At 39.4% G+C, this 23,269-nt stretch overlaps 3 protein-coding genes and 1 pseudogene across 20 annotated transcripts in view; 2 read left to right on the top strand and 2 right to left on the bottom strand.

Moving 5' to 3' along the window:
- Positions 1 to 20,610, bottom strand: part of TSGA10 (testis specific 10) — a 115,774-nt gene extending 95,164 nt beyond the window's left edge. For 4 of the 17 annotated variants that reach the window (XM_082427295.1, XM_082427283.1, XM_082427294.1 and 1 more), the window contains exons 1-2: positions 20,133 to 20,410; positions 4,965 to 5,093 (exon numbers count right to left, since the gene is read on the bottom strand). In XM_082427295.1, the coding sequence (XP_082283421.1) occupies positions 4,965 to 5,093; positions 20,133 to 20,276 (273 nt within the window). In that variant the 5' untranslated portion in view covers positions 20,277 to 20,410. The other 13 variants (XM_082427296.1, XM_082427301.1, XM_082427292.1 and 10 more) reach the window with 13 other exon arrangements.
- LOC309644035 (large ribosomal subunit protein uL13 pseudogene) lies at positions 8,277 to 11,080 on the top strand (annotated as a pseudogene). Its single transcript has one exon. The product of its transcript is annotated as a large ribosomal subunit protein uL13 pseudogene (transcript).
- LOC309644012 (ubiquitin carboxyl-terminal hydrolase 1-like) lies at positions 14,832 to 18,045 on the bottom strand. The gene is made up of 2 exons (XM_082427323.1): positions 17,225 to 18,045; positions 14,832 to 17,119 (listed from the first exon to the last, which is right to left on the bottom strand). Exons 1-2 carry the CDS (start codon positions 17,513 to 17,515, stop codon positions 15,173 to 15,175), a joined length of 2,238 nt encoding a protein of 745 aa, XP_082283449.1. The 5' UTR covers positions 17,516 to 18,045; the 3' UTR covers positions 14,832 to 15,172.
- A 172-nt stretch (positions 20,611 to 20,782) lies between the features above and the next one.
- The window catches only part of LOC309644044 (uncharacterized protein C2orf15), a 32,780-nt gene continuing 30,293 nt past the window's right edge, over positions 20,783 to 23,269 (top strand). Inside the window, exon 1 of the mRNA XM_082427388.1 lies at positions 20,783 to 21,709. The gene's annotated coding sequence lies outside the window, so the exon portion shown is untranslated. The remainder of the gene's footprint in view (positions 21,710 to 23,269) is intronic.

The following is a 23,269-nucleotide window of genomic DNA, read 5'->3' as shown; positions in this document are numbered from 1 at the left end:
GCAGGGGACACAGGTTCGAGCCCTGATCCAGGAAGATCCCACATGCTGTGGAGCAACTAAGCCCGTGTGCCACAACTACTGAGCCTGCGCTCCAGAGCCCACGAGCCACAACTCCTGAAGCCCAGGCGCCTAGAGCCCGTGCTCTGCAACAAGAGAAGCCAATGCAATGAGAAGCCCGTGTACCGCAACGAAGAATAGCCCCCGCTCACCGCAACTAGAGAAAGCCCGTGCACAGAAACAAAGACCCAACGCAGCCAAAAAATAAATAAATAAAATAAATACATTAAAAAAAAATACAGTATGTTTGTGTTGTATTCTGACCTTTTGAACTCATTTATTAGTTCTAGTTTTTACACTGTAGACGTTATGAGATTTTCCAGGAAGAAGATCATGTCATCTATAAACAGGGATAGTTTTATTTCTTCATTTGGGTGTGAATGCCTTTCAACCTAGCTGTATCATTATATTTGAAGTGAATTTCTTATAGACAGCATAATGCTAGGTCATGTTTTTTTAATCCACTCTGCCAATTTCTATCTTCTAATTGGTGTATTTAGATTACATATATTTAATGTGCTTACTTTTATGTTAAGATTCAAGTGTGACTTTTCTGTTGTTTTTTTTTTTTAATTTTTCTTTCTGTTTTGTTTTACCCACTTTCCTCTGGGTTACTTGAACATTTTTTAGAATTCCAGTTTGAGGTATCCATAGCAATTTTGAGTATATATCTTTGTACAGATTTTTAGTGGTTGCTCTAGGTGTTTCATTATATGTTCATAAGTTATCACAGCCTACATTTTACCAGTTCAAGTGAAGTGCAGAGAACTTACCTCCCTTTACGTCCCTCTACCCTCCTTTATTAATAAAATAATTCTTAAATATTTCCTCTACATGCACTGAGAACTACATTCGACAAACATAATTTAGAAAAGTAGAAAAGGAAATTCGATCACGTTTACCCATATTTTTGCTCTATATGTTGTTCTTCCTTCCTTCCTGTTCTTCCAAGACTACTCCTTTTATCACTTCCTTCCTTGTTAGAGAAATTCCTTTAGATATTCTTTTAGGGTAGCTTTGCTGGCAACAAATTCTCAGTTTTCTTCATCTGAGAATATCTTAATTTTCTCTTCATTTCTTAATTTTCCCTTCATACTTCTCTAAATACAGAATATGCACTGGGTTGACAGTTCTCTTCTTCCAACACTTGAAAAATGTTGTGCCACTTCCTTCTGACCTCCACGTTTTCAGACCTGCTGTCATTTGAATTGGTGCACCCCTATAAATATTGAATTGTTTCTCTCGTTTCTTTCAGGATTTTTTTTGTCTTTAGTTTTCAGTTCGAATATGAAGTGTCTCAGTGTAGATTTCTTTGGGAGACTCCTGGTAGGTTTTCACTCACCTTCTTTCATTTGTATATGTCTTTTGCCAAATTTGGGGACTATTTAGCCATTATTTCTTTGAATATTTTTTCAGCCCCACCTTCTCTTACCTCTCTTTCTGGGACTCCAACGATCCAAATGTAGATCTTTTGTTATACGCCCACCTGTCCCTGAGCCTCTGTTCACATTTTTTCAATCTATTTTCTCTCTATTGTTCAGATTAGGTAATTTCTTTATTTCTATCTTCATGTTCACTGATTCATTCTTTTCTCCTCCTCTCCATGTTTTTGTTTGAGAACACTGAGTTTTTAATTTCAGTTACTGTATTTTTTTTAACTTTTTTATTGTGGTAAAATAGAACATCATAAAATTTACCACTCTAACCATTTTTAAATGTAAAATTCAATGGCATTAAGTACATTCACAACATTGTGCAACCATCCCATATCCATTTCCAGAATTTTTTCATCATCACAAACTGAAACTCTGTACCCATTAAATAATTATCTATGAATTTGCCTACCTCATATAAGTGGAATCATACAATATTTGTCCTTCTGTGCCTGGCTTATTTCAATTAGCACACTGTTTTCAGGGCTCTTCCATCTTGTAGTCTCCTTTCAGAATTAAGGTTGAATAATGTTCCATTGTTTGTACATACCCCATTTTCTTTATCCATTCATCTGTCGATGGAATCTGAGTTGTTTCCACCTCTTGGCTATCATAAATAATGCTGTTATGAACACTGGTGTACAAGTATCTGTTTGAGTCCCTGCTTTTAATCTTTGGGGGATATTCCTAGGAGTGGAATAGCTGGATCACATGGTAATTCTATACTTAACTTTTTGAGGAATTGCCAAACTTTTTTTGTACTATGCTTAAATCATTTTACATTAGCAATGCACAAGAGCTCCAGATTCTCCACATCCTCACCGACACTTGTTATTTTCTGCTTTTTGATAATAGTGGTCCTAATTGGTGTGAAGTGATATCTCACTGTGGTTTTGATTTGCATTTCCTTAATGAATGGTGATGTTGAGCATCTTTTCATGTTTATTGGCCATCTGTATATCTTCTCTGGAGAAACATCTATTCAAGTCTTTTGCCCATTTTTGAATTGCGTTGTTTTGGGTTTTTTTTTTGTTGAGTTATAGGAGCTCTTTATATATTCTGGATATTAATCCCTTATCAGATACATAATTTGGAAGTATTTTCTCCCATGTATATTTTTTAATAGACTTACTTTTTTTTAGAGCAGTTTTAGGTTTACAGAAAAATTGACTAGTAAGTACAGAGAGTTCCCACTTACCCCTTCTCCCCCCTCCAACTCACCCCCGTTTCCCCTTATTTACATCTTGTTTTAGTGTGGTACATTGGTTACAATTGATGAACCAACATTATACATTATTATTAACTAAAATCCAGAGTTTAATTAGGGTTCACTCTTTGGGTTGTTGATTCTGCGGGTTTTTACAAATGTACAGTGACATGTATCCATCATTACTGTATACAGGATAGTTTCACTGCCCTAAAAATCCCCTGTGCTCCATTCACCCCTTCCTCCCTCCAAATCCCTGGCAACCAGTGATCTTCTAATGTCTCTATGTTTTGTCTTTCCCAGAAGGTCATATAGTTGGAATCACAGAGTATGTAACCTTTTCAGATTGGCTTTTTTCACCTCACAATATCCTTTCAAGGTTCCTTCATGTCTTTTTATGGCTTGATAGCTCATGTCTTTTTATCAGTGAATAATATTCTATTATGTACCACAGTTTGTTTATCTATTCACCTACTGAAGAACAGCTTGTTTGCTACCAAAATTCCACTTGCCTCTACTTTATCTTTTATTTCGAACAGCTTGTTTGCTACCAAAATTCCACTTGGCTGTACTTTATATCTTTTATTTCTTTGATAAGATTTTCTGTTTGTTTCAAGCATGCTCAAAATTACTTGTTGAAGCATTTATATGATGGCTAATTTAAAATCCTTGTCAGATAATCATCATATCTGATTCATCTCTGTGCTGGCATCTCTTGATTGTCTTTTCTCATAGAGGTTGAGCTCTTCCTGATTTTTGGGATGAGGAGTGTTTGTTTGTTTTTCTTTTTATTGAGACCTCATAGTCTGAGACACCGACTCTTACCTTTCAGTAGGCTTCCTGTGACACTGCTCCAGCAAGAAAAGGGGGACACTGCCTTGTTACTGTTGGATGGGAGTAAAAGTCCAATTTCTCCACTAGGCTTCCTTTGACACCTGGGAAGCGTGGGGCTCCTTGTTACTGCTAGGCAGGGATGGGAATTTAGGCTCCCCACCAGGCCTCTGCTGATACCACCAGAGCTGGAAAAATGAAGGCTCCTTATTACCGCTCCCACGTATCCTCCACTGCCACTGTGGGTGGGTGGACTTGTTACTGTTGGAGGGTGGTAAAGGTTCTGACTCTGCATTTAGTCTCTTCTGATATCATCCCAGCAAAGAGGAAATGGGGTACCTCTTACTACCAGGTGGCGGTGGACTTCTTGGCTCCCCATGTGGTCTCCACTGACAATATGGGGTTGGGGACTTCCTTACTTCCTGAATGACACAAAAGTCTTGGTTCCCCACTCAGCCTTCTTCTTTGATACCACCCTGGCGGGATGGGGGCCTTGTGGGGCAGGGTGGGGGGATGAGGCAAGGATGGGGTTCCTTGTTATAGCATGAGAAGGGTGGACGTCTGGGCTCTTAACCTTTGCTGGCAGGAATGGAGCTAGTTTTTTTCTTTGGTGTCTGCTTAAAGTGGGCAGTTCTTGTCTAAGAGTAATCTGCCTTACTAGATTGCCCATTTCCTAGTCCTTCAGCTAGAAAAGGATGGCTTTTCTGAGACCTTTATAAATCTGCACCCACTACTTCTGGTTGCCAGTTTTTCCAGTACTCTGCCTGGGATATACGGAACAAAAAGAAAAACCAGGAACTCCCTAACATGTCCTAACATTCATTGTGTGCTGAGATCTCTAGCCAGTCTTCCTTCTTCCCACCTTTCAGACAGAGTGTTCTTATGCTTGTTTTATACATAATAGTCAGGGTTTTTAGCTGTACTTAGTGGGAAGAGTAAGGAAAAGTAAGTCTACTCCATTTTCCCAGAAGAGAAAGTTTCTTTTAATAGCCTTATTAATAGCTATACCACAAGTCAGACACCAGGAGAACAGAAACAATAATGAACTTGGGAGTTCAGAAAACTGGATTCAAATTCTAGCTAACTTGGGAGTTCAGAGAAATCCTAGCTCTGTCACTCATTAGTCAAATATAATTCTTTAGCCTCTTGGAACTTTGGCTTCCACATCGGTAAAATGGAAATAAACACAATTTCACAAAGTTGGGATGATTAAGTAAGATTATGTACTTGAAAGCATCTGATACAACACCTGGCATATAGTTTGCACTCACTAACTCTGAATCTATGTGTTTCAAAATGGTTAAGATAAAAATAGAATGATTTTAGACCCATACAATTTAAATGAGCACTGAATTGGTATTTATTCTCTATCTTATTTTAATATAGGCCCCATCCCAAATTAATTTAGGGAAATATGCAGAGAAATTAAATGTAACCTGTAACTTCAGTGAAGAAATGAATTTGTCTTGATTTCTCACTTCTTGTTCTAGCTGGAGAATATTCTGGTATTTTTCAGCTTCAGAAACTGGAGCCCCTAGACCAAAATCATGTTCTTTGGTGGTAACCTAGTGGAAGGAATGGGAATAATATAGAGACAGTCAGGTTTAAAACAGCCTTGTGATTTCCCACAACAATCATAATTTTGAAAATTAACAACATTCAATTAAAAAATTGTTTTTAACCTGTTCCACCAGCTAAAAGGACTTCATCAACATTTACTTTCTTAAAACTTTATATTATAAAACTTCTTCTGTGTGTTTTCCAAATATGAAACTATACTATTGAACATGCTTTTCAAAAAAGACATACTCCACCCTATCTAAGGGAATATGGGTCAGCTGCAAATTAAGTGGTCTACTTCCAGGGCTATGATGTTCACTAGCTACCTGTTTATTGTTATTTTTGTATATTAACAAAAAGGTTTGCTACCCATATCACAAAGGGCTAATTTCCCTAATATGTAAATAATTCCTATAATTAAAAAAAGGAAAAGAAATACCCTAATATAAAAATTGGCCAAGAATATGGATATTTCACAGAAATGACTTTTAAATAGATTTAAAGATATTCAATCTCACCATTTAGAGGAATACAAATTAAAACAACACTGGGACACCATTTTTTAACCATCACATTGGCAAAATCATAAAGTTGGATATATAAATTAGCATTCTGTGGCAGTGTAAATTGACACAGTATTTATGGAGAACAACTGGGTAAAATCTAGCAACATTACAAATGCACATAGCTTCTGTACAAATAATTCCATTTCTCAGAATTTTTCTACATACATATTTGCACACGTGCAAAATAACAGTGTTAAAAGATTTCTCACTTTAGCATACTATACATACTACTCTGCACTGTGCTTTTTTTACTTGACTATGTATCTTAGAAACTGTATAATTTAAGGAAATAATTTGTTCTTTCTCTGAATCAAGGCTGCCATTATGTTAAGGGAGAATTTGCTACAAGCAAAGCAACACAGATGCCATGCTCCAAAATCTAGTGCTTGGGAAATTACAGGCTCAGGATTCCCCAGTCACTGACCTTGTGTTAATGCCCTGTAAAACCCAGCCCTTAGCAGTCTGACAGGTTTATTTCCCTTTTTCCCTTTCCCTAAACAAGACACAAATCTGCTTTTTCTGTTCTCCAGTCCAGCAGTTCCTGCCTCTCCTGGAACTTCAGCATTAGATCTCACAAAGCATTTCTAACTATGAATCACTTTAGGCCTTTATGGGTTAGGCTGAAATCCTAACTACCATTTCTTACATAGTTTCTGTTGAAAAATGTGTTCCTAGTTATAAACATGTGACTAAGTATAACTGAATCAAATGACTCCTCACTATAGCAGTACTTTTCAAATTTTAGTAAACATACGAATCATTTGGGAATCTTTTTAAAATGAGATAATTACTCACAGTAGGTCTGAAATACTGCATTTCTAAAAAGCTGCTCAGCGATCCCTATTTGGCTAGCACACAGACTACACCTTGAATAGCAAGGACCTAAAATCTAAACCTGCCTAGCACACAGAGTTCTTCATAATTTGGTCCCTTCCTACTTCTTCAAATTTATCTCCTACTTGACACCTCCAAGAACCCCTCTATTAAAGGCAAACTATTCTATACCTTCTTTATACATACATTCAGAAACATATTCTCTTTTGTTCATGAGCTTTGCCCTCACTCTTTTCTCCACTGAAGTAAAGACACTTCTAAGGCTCAGCTTGAATTCCATATTCTCTAGGAGGTTTTCTCTCTCTTCTCCATCGAATAGTGATCACCTCTTCATTGAGACATCCAAATATCTTGGTAATAGAACAATTTATGTAGCTATTTACTTTTTCTGGATATGTCTTCCTCACACAGTTACTAGAATCTTAACAAATAATATCCTAGAGCTCTCTGTATTCCTCCCTATCTGCATAGAGTTCTTTGGATAACAGGAAGGTGTCAATACAAATTTGTAGAGGTTGATAATGAAGCAATGTACTAAAGCAGATAAAATGGAACCTTCCCTCCTCTTTTTGGTAAAATGAACAGTCAAGTTTACTATCAGTCTAGTCTAGAAATTAAAAGTATAAAGAGACCAAGAGTCTACCTGACAATTGTGAGCCATCATATTAGAGCTGCACTAGCTTTGGAGGCAGTAAAAAGGGAGAGAAATCAGTGTATCTGAAATGCCCATGCCTGGCATGCCAGGTTCTCCACCTCAGGCCCCTGAATATCTTCCACCTTCCAGTGATCTCTAGATGGAACTTTGAATGGAACTTGTGTTCCTGTACAGATCTCAGAGAACGCAAGTAAAGTACTTTGTAAGCAGCAAATTGTCATCATAAAGACCCAAGCTAGAATCACAATCATTCTCAATGGGGAAGCAACACAGCATAGTGGTTAAGAGCATGTTCTCTAGCCTCGACTGCTCCTGCCCCTTCTTAGCTGCATGACCACAGCCAAGTTACTTCTCTGACCATGGCTTCCTCATCTCTAAAATAGGGATGATAACAGTACTTGCCTCATAGAGTTGTTGCGAGGATTAAATGAGTTATTATATGTAAAGCACTTAGAACAGTGCCTGGCAATAAATAATAACTGCTATATATATTATTATTATTTACAATTACTATTATTACTAATTCCTCTCACTGACTCAACTTATTTAATTGGCCATCATGTCCTACTGATCTTTTCACTAAAATCCCTCTCAAACACATTTCTTCCATCGCTACTATCACTGTTTCAGTTCATACTATCAGACTGTAACATTTATTCACTTACCAAACAAATTTATAAACAGCTAGGATAAGGATGAACCAGTATTAGATGTGGGGGCTAGAAAGATGGAAAACAAATAAAAACTTACAATTTCAAGGGGCTTCCCTGGTGGCACAGTGGTTAAGAATCCGCCTGCCAATGCAGGAGACACGGGTTCGAGCCCTGGTCCAGGAAGATCCCACATGCTGCGGAGCAACTAAGCCCGTGCGCCACAACTACTAAGCCTGTGCTCTAGAGCCCGCGAGTCACAACTACTGAGCCCGTGTGTCACAACTACTGAAGCCCGCACACTTAGAGCCTGTGTTCCCAACAAGAGAAGCCACCACAACAAGAAGCCTGCGCAGTGCAATGAAGAGTAGCCCTCGTTCGCTGCAACCAGAGAAAAGCCTGCGTGCAGCAACAAAGACCCGATGCAGCCAAAATAAAATAAATAAAATAAAATAAAAATAAAACAAAAAAAGAAAACTTACAATTTCAAGCCTCAATGAATCTAGGGAAGTCCAAAACAAATCAGAAATTACAGTACAGTATGATTAGTGCCACATACATGTATGCTAAGGGAATAAAGGACTACAAAAAAGTATTTCTGACTTCTACTTCCGCCCCGAAGACTTAGCATATATTTTCCATGTTCCCTCCGAACTATGAACATATCCCTACTGGAGCATTTAACACATTTTATTGTTTATTGGATGTCCATAGCCATCACAACTTCAACATGTTAAAACAGACCTCAATTTCCCCACCTGCACTTCTGCTCTCAACCCTGCCTCCACCATGTTCCTTCCCAGTCTTTCCATGTCAAATGGCACTGTCATTTGTGCAGTGATCAAGGTCAAAAACCAAGGTGTTGTCTTTGTTTCCTCTTTCCCTGAACCTCATCAAATCCATCAAAAAGCCCTTTGGATCTACCTCCAAAATATATCCCCAATCCATCCACTTCTGTACACTTTTATTATCACCTACTTGATTCAAGTCACCATCATCTCCCACATGGATCACTGCAATTGTCTCCTAACTGGCCTTTTTGATTCTACGGTTGCTCCCTGCAACCTGTTTTCCAAACTGAAATCAGAACAATCATCTTAAAATAATGAGATCCTGCTCAAAACACTCCAATGGCTTCCCACTGCAATCAAAATAAAAGTCAAACTTTTTTTTTGCTTTAATTTCTAGCCTACAAAGGTAGCTCACATTTTTTTTTCTTTTTTCCTTTAACATCTTTATTGGAGTATAATTGCTTTACAGTGTTGTGTTAGTTTCTGCTGTATAACAAAGTGAATCAGCTATATGCATATGTATATCCTCATATCCCCTCCCTCTTGCGTCTCCCTCCCGCCCTCCTTATCCCACCGCTCTAGGTGGTCGCAAAACACCAAGCTGAGCTCCCTGTGCTATGCAGCTGCTTCCCATTAGCTACCTAATTTTACATTTGGTAGTGTATATATGTCAATGTTACTCTCTCACTTCATCCCAGCCTACCCTTCCCCCTCCCCATGTCCTCAAGTCCATTCTCTACATCTGTGTCTTTATTCCTGTCCTGCCCCTAGGTTCATCAGAACCATTTTATTTTATTTTTTTTAGATTCCATATATATGTGTTAGCATATGGTATCTGTTTTTCTCTTTCTGACTTACTTCACTCTGTATGACAGTCTCTAGGTCCATCCACCTTACTACAAATAACTCAGTTTCGTTTCTTTTTATGGCTGAGGAATATTCCACTGTGTATATGTGCCACATCTTCTTTATCCATTCATCTGTCGATGGACACTTTGGTTGCTTCCATGTCCTGGCTATTGTAAGTAGTACTGTAATGAATGTTGTGGTACATGACTCTTTTTGAATTATGGCTTTCTCAGGGTATATACCCAGCAGTGGGATTGCTGGGTCATATGGTAGTTCTATTTTTAGTTTTTTAAGGAACCTCCATACTGTTCTCCATAGTGGCTGTATCAATTTAGATTCCCACCAACAGTGCAAGACGGTGGTTCCCTTTTCTCCACACCCTTTCCAGCATTTATTGTTTGTAGATTTTTTGATGATGGCCATTCTGACCAGTGTGAGGTGATACATCATTGTAGTTTTGATTTGCATTTCTCTAATGATTAGTGATGTTGAGCATCTTTTCATGTGTTTGTTGGCAATCTGTATTTCTTCTTTGGAGAAATATCTATTTAGATCTTCTGCCCATTTTTGGATTGGGTTGTTTGTTTTTTTGATATTGCACTGCTTGTATATTTTGGAGATTAATCCTTTGTCAGCTGCTTCATTTGCAAATATTTTCTCCCATTCTGAAGGTTGTCTTCTCGTCTTGTTTTTGTTTTCCTTTGCTGTGCAAAAGCTTTTAGGCTTCATTAGGTCCCATTTGTTTATTTTTGTTTTTATTTCCATTTCTCGAGGAGGTGGGTCAAAAAGGGTCTTGGAGGCAGCTGTCGAAGATGGCGGAGGGGCAGGTCCTGGTTCTCGATGGCTGAGGCCATCTCCTGAGCCACCTGGAGGCCATCATGGCCAAGCAGGTGCTTCTGGGTCAAAAGGTGGTGGTTGTGTGCTGTGAGGGCATCAACATTTCTGGCAATTTCTATAGAAACAAGTTGAAGTACCTGGCATTCCTCTGCAAGCGGATGAACACCAACCCCTCCTGCAGCCCCTACCACTTCTGAGCCCCCAGCCACATCTTCTGGCAGACAGTGCAAGGCATACTGCCCCATAAGACCAAGCAAGGCCAGGCCGCTCTGGACAGCCTCAAGGTGTTTGATGGGATCCTGCCACCCTATGACAAGAAAAAGCAGATGGTGGTTCCTACCGCCCTCAAGGTTGTGCGTCTGAAGCCTATGCAGAAGTTTGCCTACCTAGGGTGCCTGGCTCATCAGGTTGGCTGGAAGTACCAGGCAGTAACAGCCACCCTGGAGGAGAAGAGAAAGGAGAAGGCCAAGATCCACTACTGGAAAAAGAAGCAGCTCACGAGGCTATGGAAGCAGGCTGAAAAGAACACAGAGAAGAAAACTGACAAATTCACAGAGGTCCTCAAAACCCATGGATTCTTAGTCTGAGCCCAATAAAATTGACTGTTTATTCTTAATTAAAAAAAGAAAAGAAAAGAAAAAGGATCTTGCTGTGATTTATGTCATAGAGTGTTCTGCCTATGTTTTCCTCTAAGAGTTTGATAGTGTCTGGCCTTACATTTAGGTCTTTAATCCATTTTGAGTTTATTTTTGTGTATGGTATTAGGAAGTGTTCTAATTTCATTCTTTTACATGTAGCTGTCCAGTTTTCCCAGCACCACTTATTGAAGAGGCAGTCTTTCCTCCATTGTATACTCTTGCCTCCTTTATCAAAGACAAGGTGACCATATGTGCGTGGGTTTATGTCTGGGCTTTCTATCCTGTTCGATTGATCTATATTTCTGTTTTTGTGCCAGAACCATACTGTCTTGATTACTGTAGCTTTGTAGTACAGTCTGAAGTCTGGGAGCCTGATTCCTCCAGCTCAGTTTTTCTTTCTCAAGATTGCTTTGGCTATTCAGGGTCTTTGGTGTTTCCACACAAATTGTGAAATTTTTTGTTCTAATTCTGTGAAAAATGCCTTTGGTGGTTTAATAGGGATTGCACTGAATCTGCAGATTGCTTTGGGTAGTATAGTCATTTTCACAATGTTGATTCTTCCAATCCAAGAACATGGTATATCTCTCCATCTGTTTGTACCATCTTTAATTTCTTTCATCAGTGTCTTATAGTTTTCTGCATACAGGTCTTTTGTCTCCTTAGGTAGGTTTATTCCTAGGTATTTTCTCTTTTTGGTGCAATGGTAAATGGGAGTGTTTCCTTATTTTCTCTTTCAGATTTTTCATTATTAGTGTATAGGAATGCAAGAGATTTCTGTGCATTAATTTTGTATCCTGCTACTTTACCAAATTCATTGATTAGCTCTAGTAGTTTTCTGGTAGCATCTTTAGGATTCTCTACGTATAGTATCATGTCATCTGCAAACAGTGACAGTTTTACTTCTTCTTTTCCAACTTGGATTCCATTTATTTCTTTTTCTTCTCTGATTGCTGTGGCTAAAACTTCCAAAACTATGTTGAATAACAGTGGTGAGAGTGGGCAACCTTGTCTTGTTCCTGATCTTAGAGGAAATGCTTTCAGTTTTTCACCATGGAGAATGATGTTGACTGTGGGTTTGTCATATATGGCCTTATTATATGTTGAGATAGGTTCCCTCTATGCCTACTTTCTGCAGAGTTTTTATCATAAATGGGTGTTGAATTTTGTCAAAAGCTTTTTCTGCATCTACTGAGATTATCATATGGTTTTTATCCTTCAGTTTGTTAATATGGTGTATCACATTGAATGATTTGCATATACTGAAGAATCCTTGCATTCCTGGGATAAACCCCACTTGATCATGGTGTATGAACCTTTTAATGTGCTGTTGGATTCTGTTTGCTAGTATTTTGTTGTGAATTTTTCTATCTATGTTCATCAGAGATATTGGCCTGTAGTTTTCTTTTTTTGTGACATCTTTGCCTGGCTTTGGTATCAGGGTGATGGTGGTCTTATAGAATGAGTTTGGGAGTGTTCCTCTCTCTGCTATATTTTGGAAGAGTTTGAGAAGGATAGGTGTTAGCTCTTCTCTAAATGTTTGATAGAATTCACCTGTGAAGCCCACCTCCTGGGCTTTTGTTTGTTGGAAGATTTTTAATCACAGTTTCAATTTCAGTGCTTGGGATTGCTCTGTTCATATTTTCTATTTCTTCCTGGTTCAGTCTCGGAAGGTTGTGCTTTTCTAAGAATTTGTCCATTTCTTCCAGGTTGTCTGTTTTATTGGCATATAGTTGCTTGTAGCAATCTCTCATGATCCTTGGTATTTCTGCCGTGTCAGTGGTTACTTCTTTTTCATTTCTAATTCTGTTGATTTGAGTCTTCTCCCTTTTTTTCTTGATGAGTCTGGCTAATGGTTTATCAATTTTGTTTCTTTTCAAAGAACCAGCTTTTATTGATCTTTGCTATTGTTTACTTCATTTCTTTTTCATTTATTTCTGACCTGATCTTTATGATTTCTTTCCTTCTGTTAACTTTGGGGGTTTTTTTGTTCTTCTTTCTCTAATTGCTCAGGTGTAATGTTAGGTTGTTTATTTGAGATGTTTCTTGTTTCTTGAGGTAGGATTTTATTGCTATAAACTTCCCTGTTAGAACTGCTTTTGCTGCATCCCATAGGTTTTGGGTTGTTGTGTTTTCATTGTCATTTGTCTCTAGGTATTTTTTGATTTCCTCTTTGGTTTCTGCAGTGATCTCTTGGTTATTTAGTAGTGTATTGTTTAGCCTCCATGTGTTTCTATTTTTTTACAGTTTTTTTCCTGTAATTGATATGTAGTCTCATAGCGTTGTGGTCAGAAGAGATACTTGATACGATTTCAATTTTCTTTAAAAAGTCAAACTTTTTAAGGTCCTACATGATTTGGGCCCTGCCTTCACTTCCCTAAATAGACCTACTACTCTCTTCTTTTTTCACCCACCAGCTTTATTGGTTTTCTTTCTGTTCCTGTACTGTGCCAATCTCATTCCACTTTGAGGCCTCCTCCCTTGCTTTGCCTCTGTCAGGAACATTCTCACCCCCAAGCCCCTGACATGAATGGCTCCTTCTTACCCTCGGCAATTTGGCTGAAATATCAGAGGGTCCTCCCCAACCTCTTACCTAAAGTAGCTTCTCTCCTACTCACTCGCCCATTAAGTTATCGCACTTAACCCTATTTGAAATCACATCACTTATTTCTTCATTTGTTTATTGTTTGTCACCCCCTACCAAAGGTAAGCTCCAAGCGATGTAGGCTCTTATCCAGTCACTGTTATATCCCTAATGCCTAGAAGACTGCCCAGCACAAAGTTGGTACTCAATAAAACATTTCCCAAATAATGAATTTTGATGATTCAAACAAGGTAGTTTCAATGGTAGGAGGACTAACAAATGAATGAGTAGTAAAGGAAAAGAAATAGAAAATATAGATTTCTTTTACAAAGCATGATTGTGAGAAGAAAGGTAGAACAAAATTTGGGAAAAGACCAGGGTTGTTGAAGGGCCAACAGAAGAGGAGAAAAACTTGCTTCTTAATTTCCTCTATATCAAGGACCCCTTTCAGAATTGAGCAAAAGCCCTAGGTCATTACCCCAGGAAAATGCAAACACATACAAAACTTTACAAACAATTCCAGGGGGTTCAAGAACTCCCCAAAGTTCTTGTACTCCAGGTTAAGAATTCTTACAGTATAAACACAATAACAATTCCTAAGACATGTGTTAATGTTAACTAAAGGACAAAGGCCAATAAGCTAGTAAGAGGAAACCCAGGTAAAGGGTGAGCACTGTCCTTTGAGACAAGACAGAAAAAAGCAAGGTCAGGTGACGATTTAGATGAGAAGGGGTTGAAATCTGAAGAAGTTCCTGCCTGGCAGAATTTTAATTTTTCAGTGAAACAGGAGTTAAGATCACATGCTAAAAAGTATCATCAGTGTTGAGCAAAATATAATATGTGCTCAACAAATGTCTATTGAATATTTTGATAGACTAATTGAAAATACTAGAGTATCTTTTTTTTTTTTTTTTTTCTTTTAAAAGAAAATTAAGCAGTTTAAATTTTATTGACCTCCTGGTTTTTTAAAAAAAGTTAAATTTAAGGTCACACCTCTAAGTTCGATGCATTATATACAGATCGTGCAGAGTATGACTATGAAGAGATACAAATTAGTCCACGCCGAAAAAGATTTACTAGGGTACAGAATCATTTTCATAAATACATATAAAATTCTTGTGAAGATAGAAGAGGACTGACTCTTCAGGTTTTCTGAGACACTTTTCAAAGTGATTCAAGGCACAAAATGTGCACTATTGTGAATACATACATGTGCCTCTAATACAGCCCATCAAAGATTTGGCTTCATGACTTACAAAACTAAATGTACTGAAATGAGATTCTGCTTCTTAGCTGAAAAACCACAGAACCTATAAACATCATGTAGATAATTACTCCAAAATATGGAGATACAAATACAAGCACTTTATTTGAAAAAGCAAACACAAAAGATAGGTGTAAATTCAAAGTGTTTAAATGCTTCCATTCTGAATAATTCAGTTAAGAACCTATACAGGTTTGTTCCCAGAAGCTAATGCATCAATCACTAGTCTCCACTAAGGAAAATGAATTCTAAAAATTAACATGGTTTTCAACAATTCAAATTTCACTATTTATATAAAAACCTAGAGAGACCAATAATATCCAATAGCTTCAAAAGCTAAGCTAAAGACTTTTTGATGTAATCAATTTACCGATGTTTGTCCAGGTCTGTTTAATATATACACAAGGAAAATACACTCACTATAATTTCTTATAAAATAGCAAGTAAGGAGTAGATGTAGGAGATGTAGAAGGGGAAAGAGAATTCAAAAAGTCCTTCTCTTCAGTAACTTTCACTTCAGAATCATCAAAAAGCAACCACTTCCCCTCATACTCCTTTAAGCTTTGCACTACATATGAAATTTTGTTTTCAAAACCACTCATGTTAATGCCTGTTTGGTCACTGGATTCCTTGTTTCTATCAGATTCATGGGTCCCATTAGTATTGTTAGCCTCAGAATTTCTATTTTCAGCAAATGCTGTACTGGCAACTTTATCAGGATTAGATGCTTTGTTGTATAACTCATAATCTGCTTTACTCTTTTGTCCTCCAAGAAGTCCAATAGCTTCTACATTTTTTTTGTTCAAAACTTTACTTGGCTGGGTATTTCCACTGACTCTAATCGACACTTCTTCATCGTCATAGTTTTCGACCACACCCCTTGCTTCCTCCTCATTCAATGGTTCTGGCTTACCTATCTCACACATTTGGTCGATCACAAAATTTTCCTTATCTAGTTCTAAACTATTAAGGTCAGTGACTTTAACAGAAGCAGTATAATGCCCACTACTAATTGTAATGCCACTATGCATCACAACTGCAAATAATCCATAGCTGTCATTGGTTGGCTTTGTGCTCCATTCTTCTAGTGACAGTTTAAGAGGTGTCAGTAAAGGAGTGTTGATCTTGGAAAGTCCACCACCATAACAATCAAACTCCAAGCCACTAGCAGCAAAGCACTTCAAATGAATAGTTATAACTTCAGGCATTTTGTCAAACAAAAGACTTCGTTCAGCTTCAGTATAATGATGGCAATTTTCACAGAAATATTTATCTTCTCCTACAATCCTCTCCACTGAAGCAAACTGTGAAATTGCCCATCTCAGGGTCTTCATTTCTGTTTTTGGCTCTGGAGAAATTTCAGAACTCTCCTCTACTTTGGAAAGCTCATCTTCTTGCACTGGTACACTGATGTCTTGAAAATCTTCTCTTCTTTCTGTTAAACTTTCACATTCTAAGCAACGAGTCCTTAATACCAGCTGACCTTGAAATAATTTCTCCACTAGCTCAAAACCAATTTGCTCTGCACCTTTGTTTATGGGCTTAACTTCATTAACAGGCATAACATTATTCCCTGGAGATTCAAGTCCACAACCATTAGCTGTATTATCATTCTCATACTTCCCCAAGTCCTCTTCAAGATCATATTCATTTTCTTTAGATTGTCCTTTGGATTCTTGGTTTGTTGTTATTTTACCCAGACTACAGAATTTAGAAATAATGCTGGGTTGCTTAGCTGCAGACTTTAACCAGTTTATTTTAACTCTTGATTTCTTTTGTGAGGGTCTTGCACTTTCATTTTCAGAAATGTACTTGGGGATTATTTTAGCAGGAATATCTAATGAATCAACTGTAGCTTTTCTTTTTGATCTGGTTTGTCTCTGGTTTTCTTCCAAAGACTGGTGTTCCTTAGAGACTTTAACTTTTTTCTTCATGTTACCAAATTCAGTGTCACTTTTTCTTTTCCCATTTACTTTTGGCAATTTTTCTTTATAGTCTTCAGAATGCCTCATATTGTCCATCTCCATGCTGTTATTACCACTCACTTCCTCTTTCTGATGTTTTTCTTCTACCTTAGTAGATAACTCTGCCACATTTTTTTCTTTTTTTAGGAGTTGGCATGTTTCTTGAATGTTTCCCAAAATACACTGTAATACTTCCTGTGCATCATGCTGTAGATATCCTTCATACATAGGGTTGAGTTCCCTGAGTGTGTTAAGTAGTCGCCTTGGCTGAGTAGCAAGTTCATCAGTATATTTCTCTGGATTTAAGAGAAAACTAGCCTGAAGCTGTTCGACTGAAATGATCAAGGACTGTAAGCTGCATATTAGTTCATAACTTGCTGAAGAATCTTCTTTGCAATTTCCCTTATCTTTTTGACTGGCTTCATCTTTTAGGGCTTCTTTCTTCCTTGAAATAATATTAAATAAGTGCTTCACTCCAGATTTAAAACCAGGACAAAAATATAATACCTGAAGTATACTATTAAGATAACAAGTATTGCCGAGATTATTCAGTCCCACAAACGGTAACAAGTTTTCTCTCTTCTCACAGTTGACAGGTGAGGACTGTGCTGCAGGAACAACTTGATCAATTTCAGATCCTCTATATTCAGAAGTTTTTTCTTCATTTTCTTGAGAATCTGTGAAATCCAAGGCTCTCTTGGTTTCCTTTTTCTGAAAAAACTTCAAGGAAAGTCTGTTTTTTTTTGATGGACTACCTCTTGAAAGCCCATTATTTTCACTAGGTATGACACCGGGCATTTTCTCTTCAAATCCCAAGGAGTTGACAAAAATTAATTTATACAGGGACCTTGTAATCACCAATCATATCTAAAATATAACATTTTACCAGGTGCCGTATCTTCTATACCATTTCTTGCTCCTGGCTGTCCTTATCACTGGGGGTTGTTACATCAAAAATGTTTCTCCCGTAACTCTGGTCATGGCCCAGAGCGAGGTCCGCGGCAGTGACGCCGACGAGTCTAACCGGGCTGACGGCGGGTGCGACAGGTGAGCCCCTGCCCCGAGCTCGCGGGGGCCCGCGACCCACGGAAAAGCTGGCCGGATCGCCCTCCCCGCAGGGGAGTGACCATTCGCTCTCAAGAGCGGGAACCCGGGCTGCCGCTCGGTCCTGCCTGGCGCCGGCAACGACTACATCCCCGAAGCGGCGCCCGACCGAGCCCGCCCCCGTCCCCGCCCCGGGACGGCAAGGAGCGCCAGAAGCGGCTCCGCTCGCCCGGCGCCCGAACCGCTGGGGTCTTCCTCACTCCACCGCCGACGGTAACTTGGCGCGTTTCTAGAGTATCTTATATAGGATTCTGAAATCTGGTTCCACAAAAGGTCAACTTGTTTTCTTTTTAGAAAATTGTCTCCAAAAGTTTAGACTGAAAGACACTTTGAAGTAGGAAGGAATAGCTTCACTAACAGAAGGATGTAGAAAACCACATAAAATTTTATGAATAATTTTGAGGTGGGTTCTGTATTTATAAAAAATAAGTGAATAAATGTTTTGGGAATTCACTTCAAACAAAACAGTAAGGTCACTTGTTTAACCTTTCTTAAAAATAAATAATCTCTCCAGTCATTCCATCCAAACCCAAGCTCCTCACTTCTCTTCAATCCAGACTGTATTGTGAAGAAATAACTTGCCCTTTTTAAGGAGCATAAAACAATGGCCTTAGGAGAAGAATCATTTATCACTTCCTCTTGGAAACATAAGAAGGGGGTCAAAGAGTTGTTGTCAAGAGGCTTTTCAGAACCAAAGGAATTTAATATAGACTGACATAAATAGCAATAACTAAGACAAATAGAACTACCTTACTAACCAGCACACTTCAAGAGATTATATGGGGTGTGTGTACAAGAAAATTCACAGCAGTGTTCCTCATATTTACCAAAAACCATAGAAACCCTAGTGTCCACCAACAGTAGGTAAATTGTGGTATACTCTTACAATGGAACACCAAACAACAAACTAACTACAAGCAATAAAAAGGATCAATCTTAAAGACAATGTTGAGTAACGAAGCAAAATACAAAGGAAAACTTAGCACAATCCCATCTACATAAAGTTCAAAAACAAGCCAAACTAGAAAGTGCATGATCACATACAAAGATGGTGAAACTACAAGGAAAAGCAAGGAAGTGGCTATCAGAGAAGTCATGAAAGGGGACAAGGAGGAGCGTGTGATGGGAAAAGGGAATGAATAACAACACCTGCTCTAACTGCCTTTGTATGTGGAGTACTTTTAAAAGCAAATGATCCTAAAACAAACTGAAAAAGAAGCACCTGAAAAAAAAGACAGAGAGGCCAGAGAACGTCTACATCTGCTGGGCCATAAGCAGTGATTTTTTTCAGAAGGTAAACAAGATTTATTTTGGAAGCTGCCATTAAATAATGCTAAAGTGTATACTGTTTAAAATAAATATATCATTAATGTACCTTCCTAGTTATTACCCACTAATTAAGACTAAGTGGCTTAGTTCACTCATTAATTAACATACAAACAAAAATCAGTTTTATCCTGGAGGCAGATCTGAATAATGTAACACTTTCCTTTCATAGTTATAACTAACGTATTTTCTTCTAGTTGCAACCCGATTGTTCTCCTATTTATTTCCTTACAGTTTAGAGAAAAAAAAAAGTGTGCTTGAAATTCTGAAAACCACTAGAGGAAATTTAAAACAACGAATATCGTGAGATATAATGGCCTTTAGTGGAAAAAGGAAAACAAACAGAGACCCTGTGTCATCTATGCAACGTTTCCTGAAATCGCTATCCTTGACTTTATTTAAAGAAAAAAAAAGTGTATTCCTATGCGTGTTTAGGTATCAGCTCCCTGATCGCCGCAGAGTTATTCAATTTAAACCTCAAGTACTTTTTCAAAGGAAAGCCAGCGTACCCTGCCTTTCTGGTGTATAATTTCTACAGTAATTATATGAGATTTTCATGCAATTGCCTACGCAATCTCGGCCCTTCACCTCGCAAAGTCTATAAAGTGGCTTAGAAGTGAGAGGCTGGGAGTCAGGAAGAGCCAGGTTAAACTCCCAAATCTCTGGCTTCCAAATTCCTCAGCTCCACTCCAGAGCGTTTCTAAACAGAACAGTCCCTGCAACGACCAAGCAGAGAGCCACGGCAGGAAGCGAAGCGGTCACCATAGGAACTGGGCTCAACCCTAAGCTCCCGAGAAACAACAACAGGGGCAAAGTTTGCTCCTGGCGGGCTTCCCTGGACCGCAACTCTGCCCGCTACCGCCCCTCACAGCGACTCCAACAGCCAATACCCACCTCAGGGGTCGCCCTCAGCCCCCAACACCCGCCACACCAGCCCCCTGCAGCTGCCCTCTCAGAGGCCTTCTGGCCCAGGAGATGTTTTTACCCCAACACGGCGCATCCCCGCGCTTCTACCTGGGGCTGCGGGTCCCTCCCCGGGCTTCTCGGCCCGCCGTCCTCTCCGGAGCTCATCCCGGCGACTGCCAGGACTCCGCCTCCGCCAGGGATCCAGGTCCCTCGAGGTCTCCATCCTCCGCCCCTTTCCTCTCCCTTCCCATCCCAAATCAACCTGGCCCCGCCCCGGGGGTCGGAGGGAGGCGGGACCCGGCGGGAAGGAGGCGGGGGCGGTTAGCGCCGGCCTGCGCCGCCGTCGGCCCCGCCCTCACGCTCTGTACCTGAGGGGGCTCGTCCTCCACCTCCCCGGCGCCTTCACTCCGCTTCCGTACAGCGCGCCCCCTGTGCGCACGCGTACCTGGCACGACCCTCCCTCTCGCGGGGACTACAAGCCGCGCGCGCGCACCCACGCACGTAGCGACGCGTAAGTCCTCCTGTCCGCCTTACAGGGCGCTTGAGGATAAGGCCTCTTCCTGGTCCATCCGCGCCGCGCAGGCGCACGCCCACGCAGCGTCTAGACCCCCCCCCCCCCGAGCGTCCCGTCTCCTAGTAACCAGCCGCTATCCCCTTTCCCAAGACTTTTTCCTTATTCCCTGGGGGCGGCGACCGCACCTGAGTGGAATGCGCATGCGCAGGGCTCTATTCCCTCCGGCTGCCTTCAGTTAGCTCTGGGACACCTGCTGCTTTGCTGCCGCTTTTTTGTGCTATTTTCCCCAGGAATCGGGTACCATTCTGGACCCGCGTTCAGTGAATTCGTTACTCCGCAGAGTTGCTCTTGGGCGCTGGGAGGGTGGTGCGCTCTCGGTCCGCGGTCAGGGGCCTGTTTGCGGGGAACCTCCCGGGTCGGGTGCTGCTGCTTGCAGCCTCGGGGGAGAGACTGGCCTGTTGGGGTGAGTGCCCGCAGCCTGCAGTCTGGGGAGCCTGCGGACCCCGAGCCCCGTCCGCCCGGCACCATCCAGTCTGGGTTGAATCTGGGAGTGACAGAACTAATGATGACAGCGCAGGTTCCTGACCGGTATGCCTTCTCCACAAGCCAGGCCTTCTCCAAGTCCCCTTTGAAGAAAAACTGATTATGGTTAACAAAAAAAAAGAAATATCATTTGATATTTAATATTGTACAGATTCTGCTCCTGTTTAATACCGTTTAAACTTGTCCTCTCAATTAGGAGCCTTCAGTCTGGGAACACTCATTTAACTTAACCAGGTGTAATATTATTTTTGGCCATCCAACTATGTTAATATTGACCACATTACCTAAAAATGAAGAAATGAACTTTTTAGGGAAAAAGAATGAGAATTGCATTATTCTGCCAAATTTTTGGAGCTCAGCTGGAAAGGAAATATTGTCTTTTTAACATTTCTTAATGTTTAACATGTTCCAACTTTTCTTAAGTAACCCAAGGGCTTCTGAACTCTAATGGTGGCTTTATCTCCCTGTCTTTTCCTACAGATGAAATAGATAAACTAGGTTTTCATAGCTGTTCTCTGATGATCTTGGTATAGTATTCGCCTGTGTATTTCAAAAGTAATCTCACATTTGAAGAGACTAACAGTTCCTGTTTTTGCCAGGTGAGTACTCATTTTTTTCCCACAATGTATTTTGACAGGCATAAATAAATTTTATGTTAGAACAAATTTCACAGAAGTGCATTTAAATATGTGCTATATGTTTTTCCAATCTCTGCTGATTTTTTTATGCCAGTACATTTTATTTGTTATTTGTGCCAGTACATTTTCTCATATTTTGTAGCAATATTTTCAGATATCATATACTTTGTAAGTATAGCTAGATACTAAAAAATTAAATCGTGTCCCTGTTATTTTAGATAAAGAAGTCAGAGGTCCCAAGAGATACATTTCCTGTGAAATATAATTATACCTAACTGACAAAATAAGTTACAAAGAAGCATGAGCTCTCAAAGACCATCCTGAAAAGTTATTTGAGGGAAAACAAAGTGTAATCTCATTTCCTCTTAAAATACTAAGATTATTTTGAATAAAATGTTCTCATGATCTAGCATTATTGAAAAGAAATGGGGAAAAATGTACAAAACTCTTAAGATGGAGTTGAAGGCTTGTGGGGAGAAGGGGATTGTTAATATAGGAGGTAGGAAAGTACTTCCTTCAGGGAAAAAATTAGAAGAGTTTAAGCATTTATGTACGCCACCTAGATGTTACTAAAGAGTCTTTGGAAAGAATGTAGGGAAAAGATCATTTTTAAAGCCAGACCAGGGCGTGAAGAGTTTCCTTTCTTTTCCTATCAAGGACTGTTGACTTCCTCCCTCAGCCCAAGAAAGTGAAGATTTTCTTCCCTCTGTGGAAACCCAAAGAGTGCTGAGTGCCCCATCCTGCCCCACCTAATCCTTTTATAGCACCTGAGCTCTCTCCCTTGTAATAGATACTCCTGTGCAAGTCTAAGATCGGGTTTCTCCATCATTTCACAAGCTTCGCTACGAAAACCTCTATTTCGCCTTCTTTCTTCCTCGGTACCTCCCTGGTCCCCTTAAAAAAAAATTATACACATGTTAAGCTGCTTTTTGCTGTTCTGCAGCTAACTGATGCTCTGTTCATTTTTTTTTTAATTGGATAGTTTGTATTAATATATCTTCAAGCTCACTGTTCTTTCCTTTTGCAGTGTTACTCCCATCCACGATATTTTTCATGTCTGATTTGTATTTTTCATCTCTGGATTCCAGTTTGATTTTTTTTTTTAATGTCTTTCATTTCTCACTTCATCATGCCCATGCTTTGGGAAATATGGAATATATTTAAAATAGCTGTTGTATACTAATTCTATCATCTGTCTCATTCTTGGCATTGTTTCTATTAACCGATTTTTTTTCCTCCTGGTTATGCATCACATTCTTCTGCTTGTTTTCATGCCTGGTGAGTTTTTATTGGCTGCCAGACGTTGCAGATTTGACATTGTTGGGTGCTGGAGGTTTTGGTTTTGGTTTTTCTTTAAACACATTTAGGCTTTGTTCTGAGATGCAGTAAGTTTACTTGGAAACAGTTTGATCCTTTAGAGCTGCCCTGTTGAAAATAGTAACCACTAGCTACATGTGGCTATTTGAATTTGTGTTAATAAAATTAAATAAAATTTAAAATTTAGTTCCTCATTTGTATTCT

Source organism: Balaenoptera physalus (assembly GCF_965194825.1).
Source record: "Balaenoptera physalus genome assembly, chromosome: 15".
Taxonomy (NCBI): domain Eukaryota; kingdom Metazoa; phylum Chordata; class Mammalia; order Artiodactyla; family Balaenopteridae; genus Balaenoptera; species Balaenoptera physalus.
The sequence above is the reverse complement of the archived record's forward strand: the minus strand, read 5'-3'. Positions and strand labels throughout refer to the sequence as shown.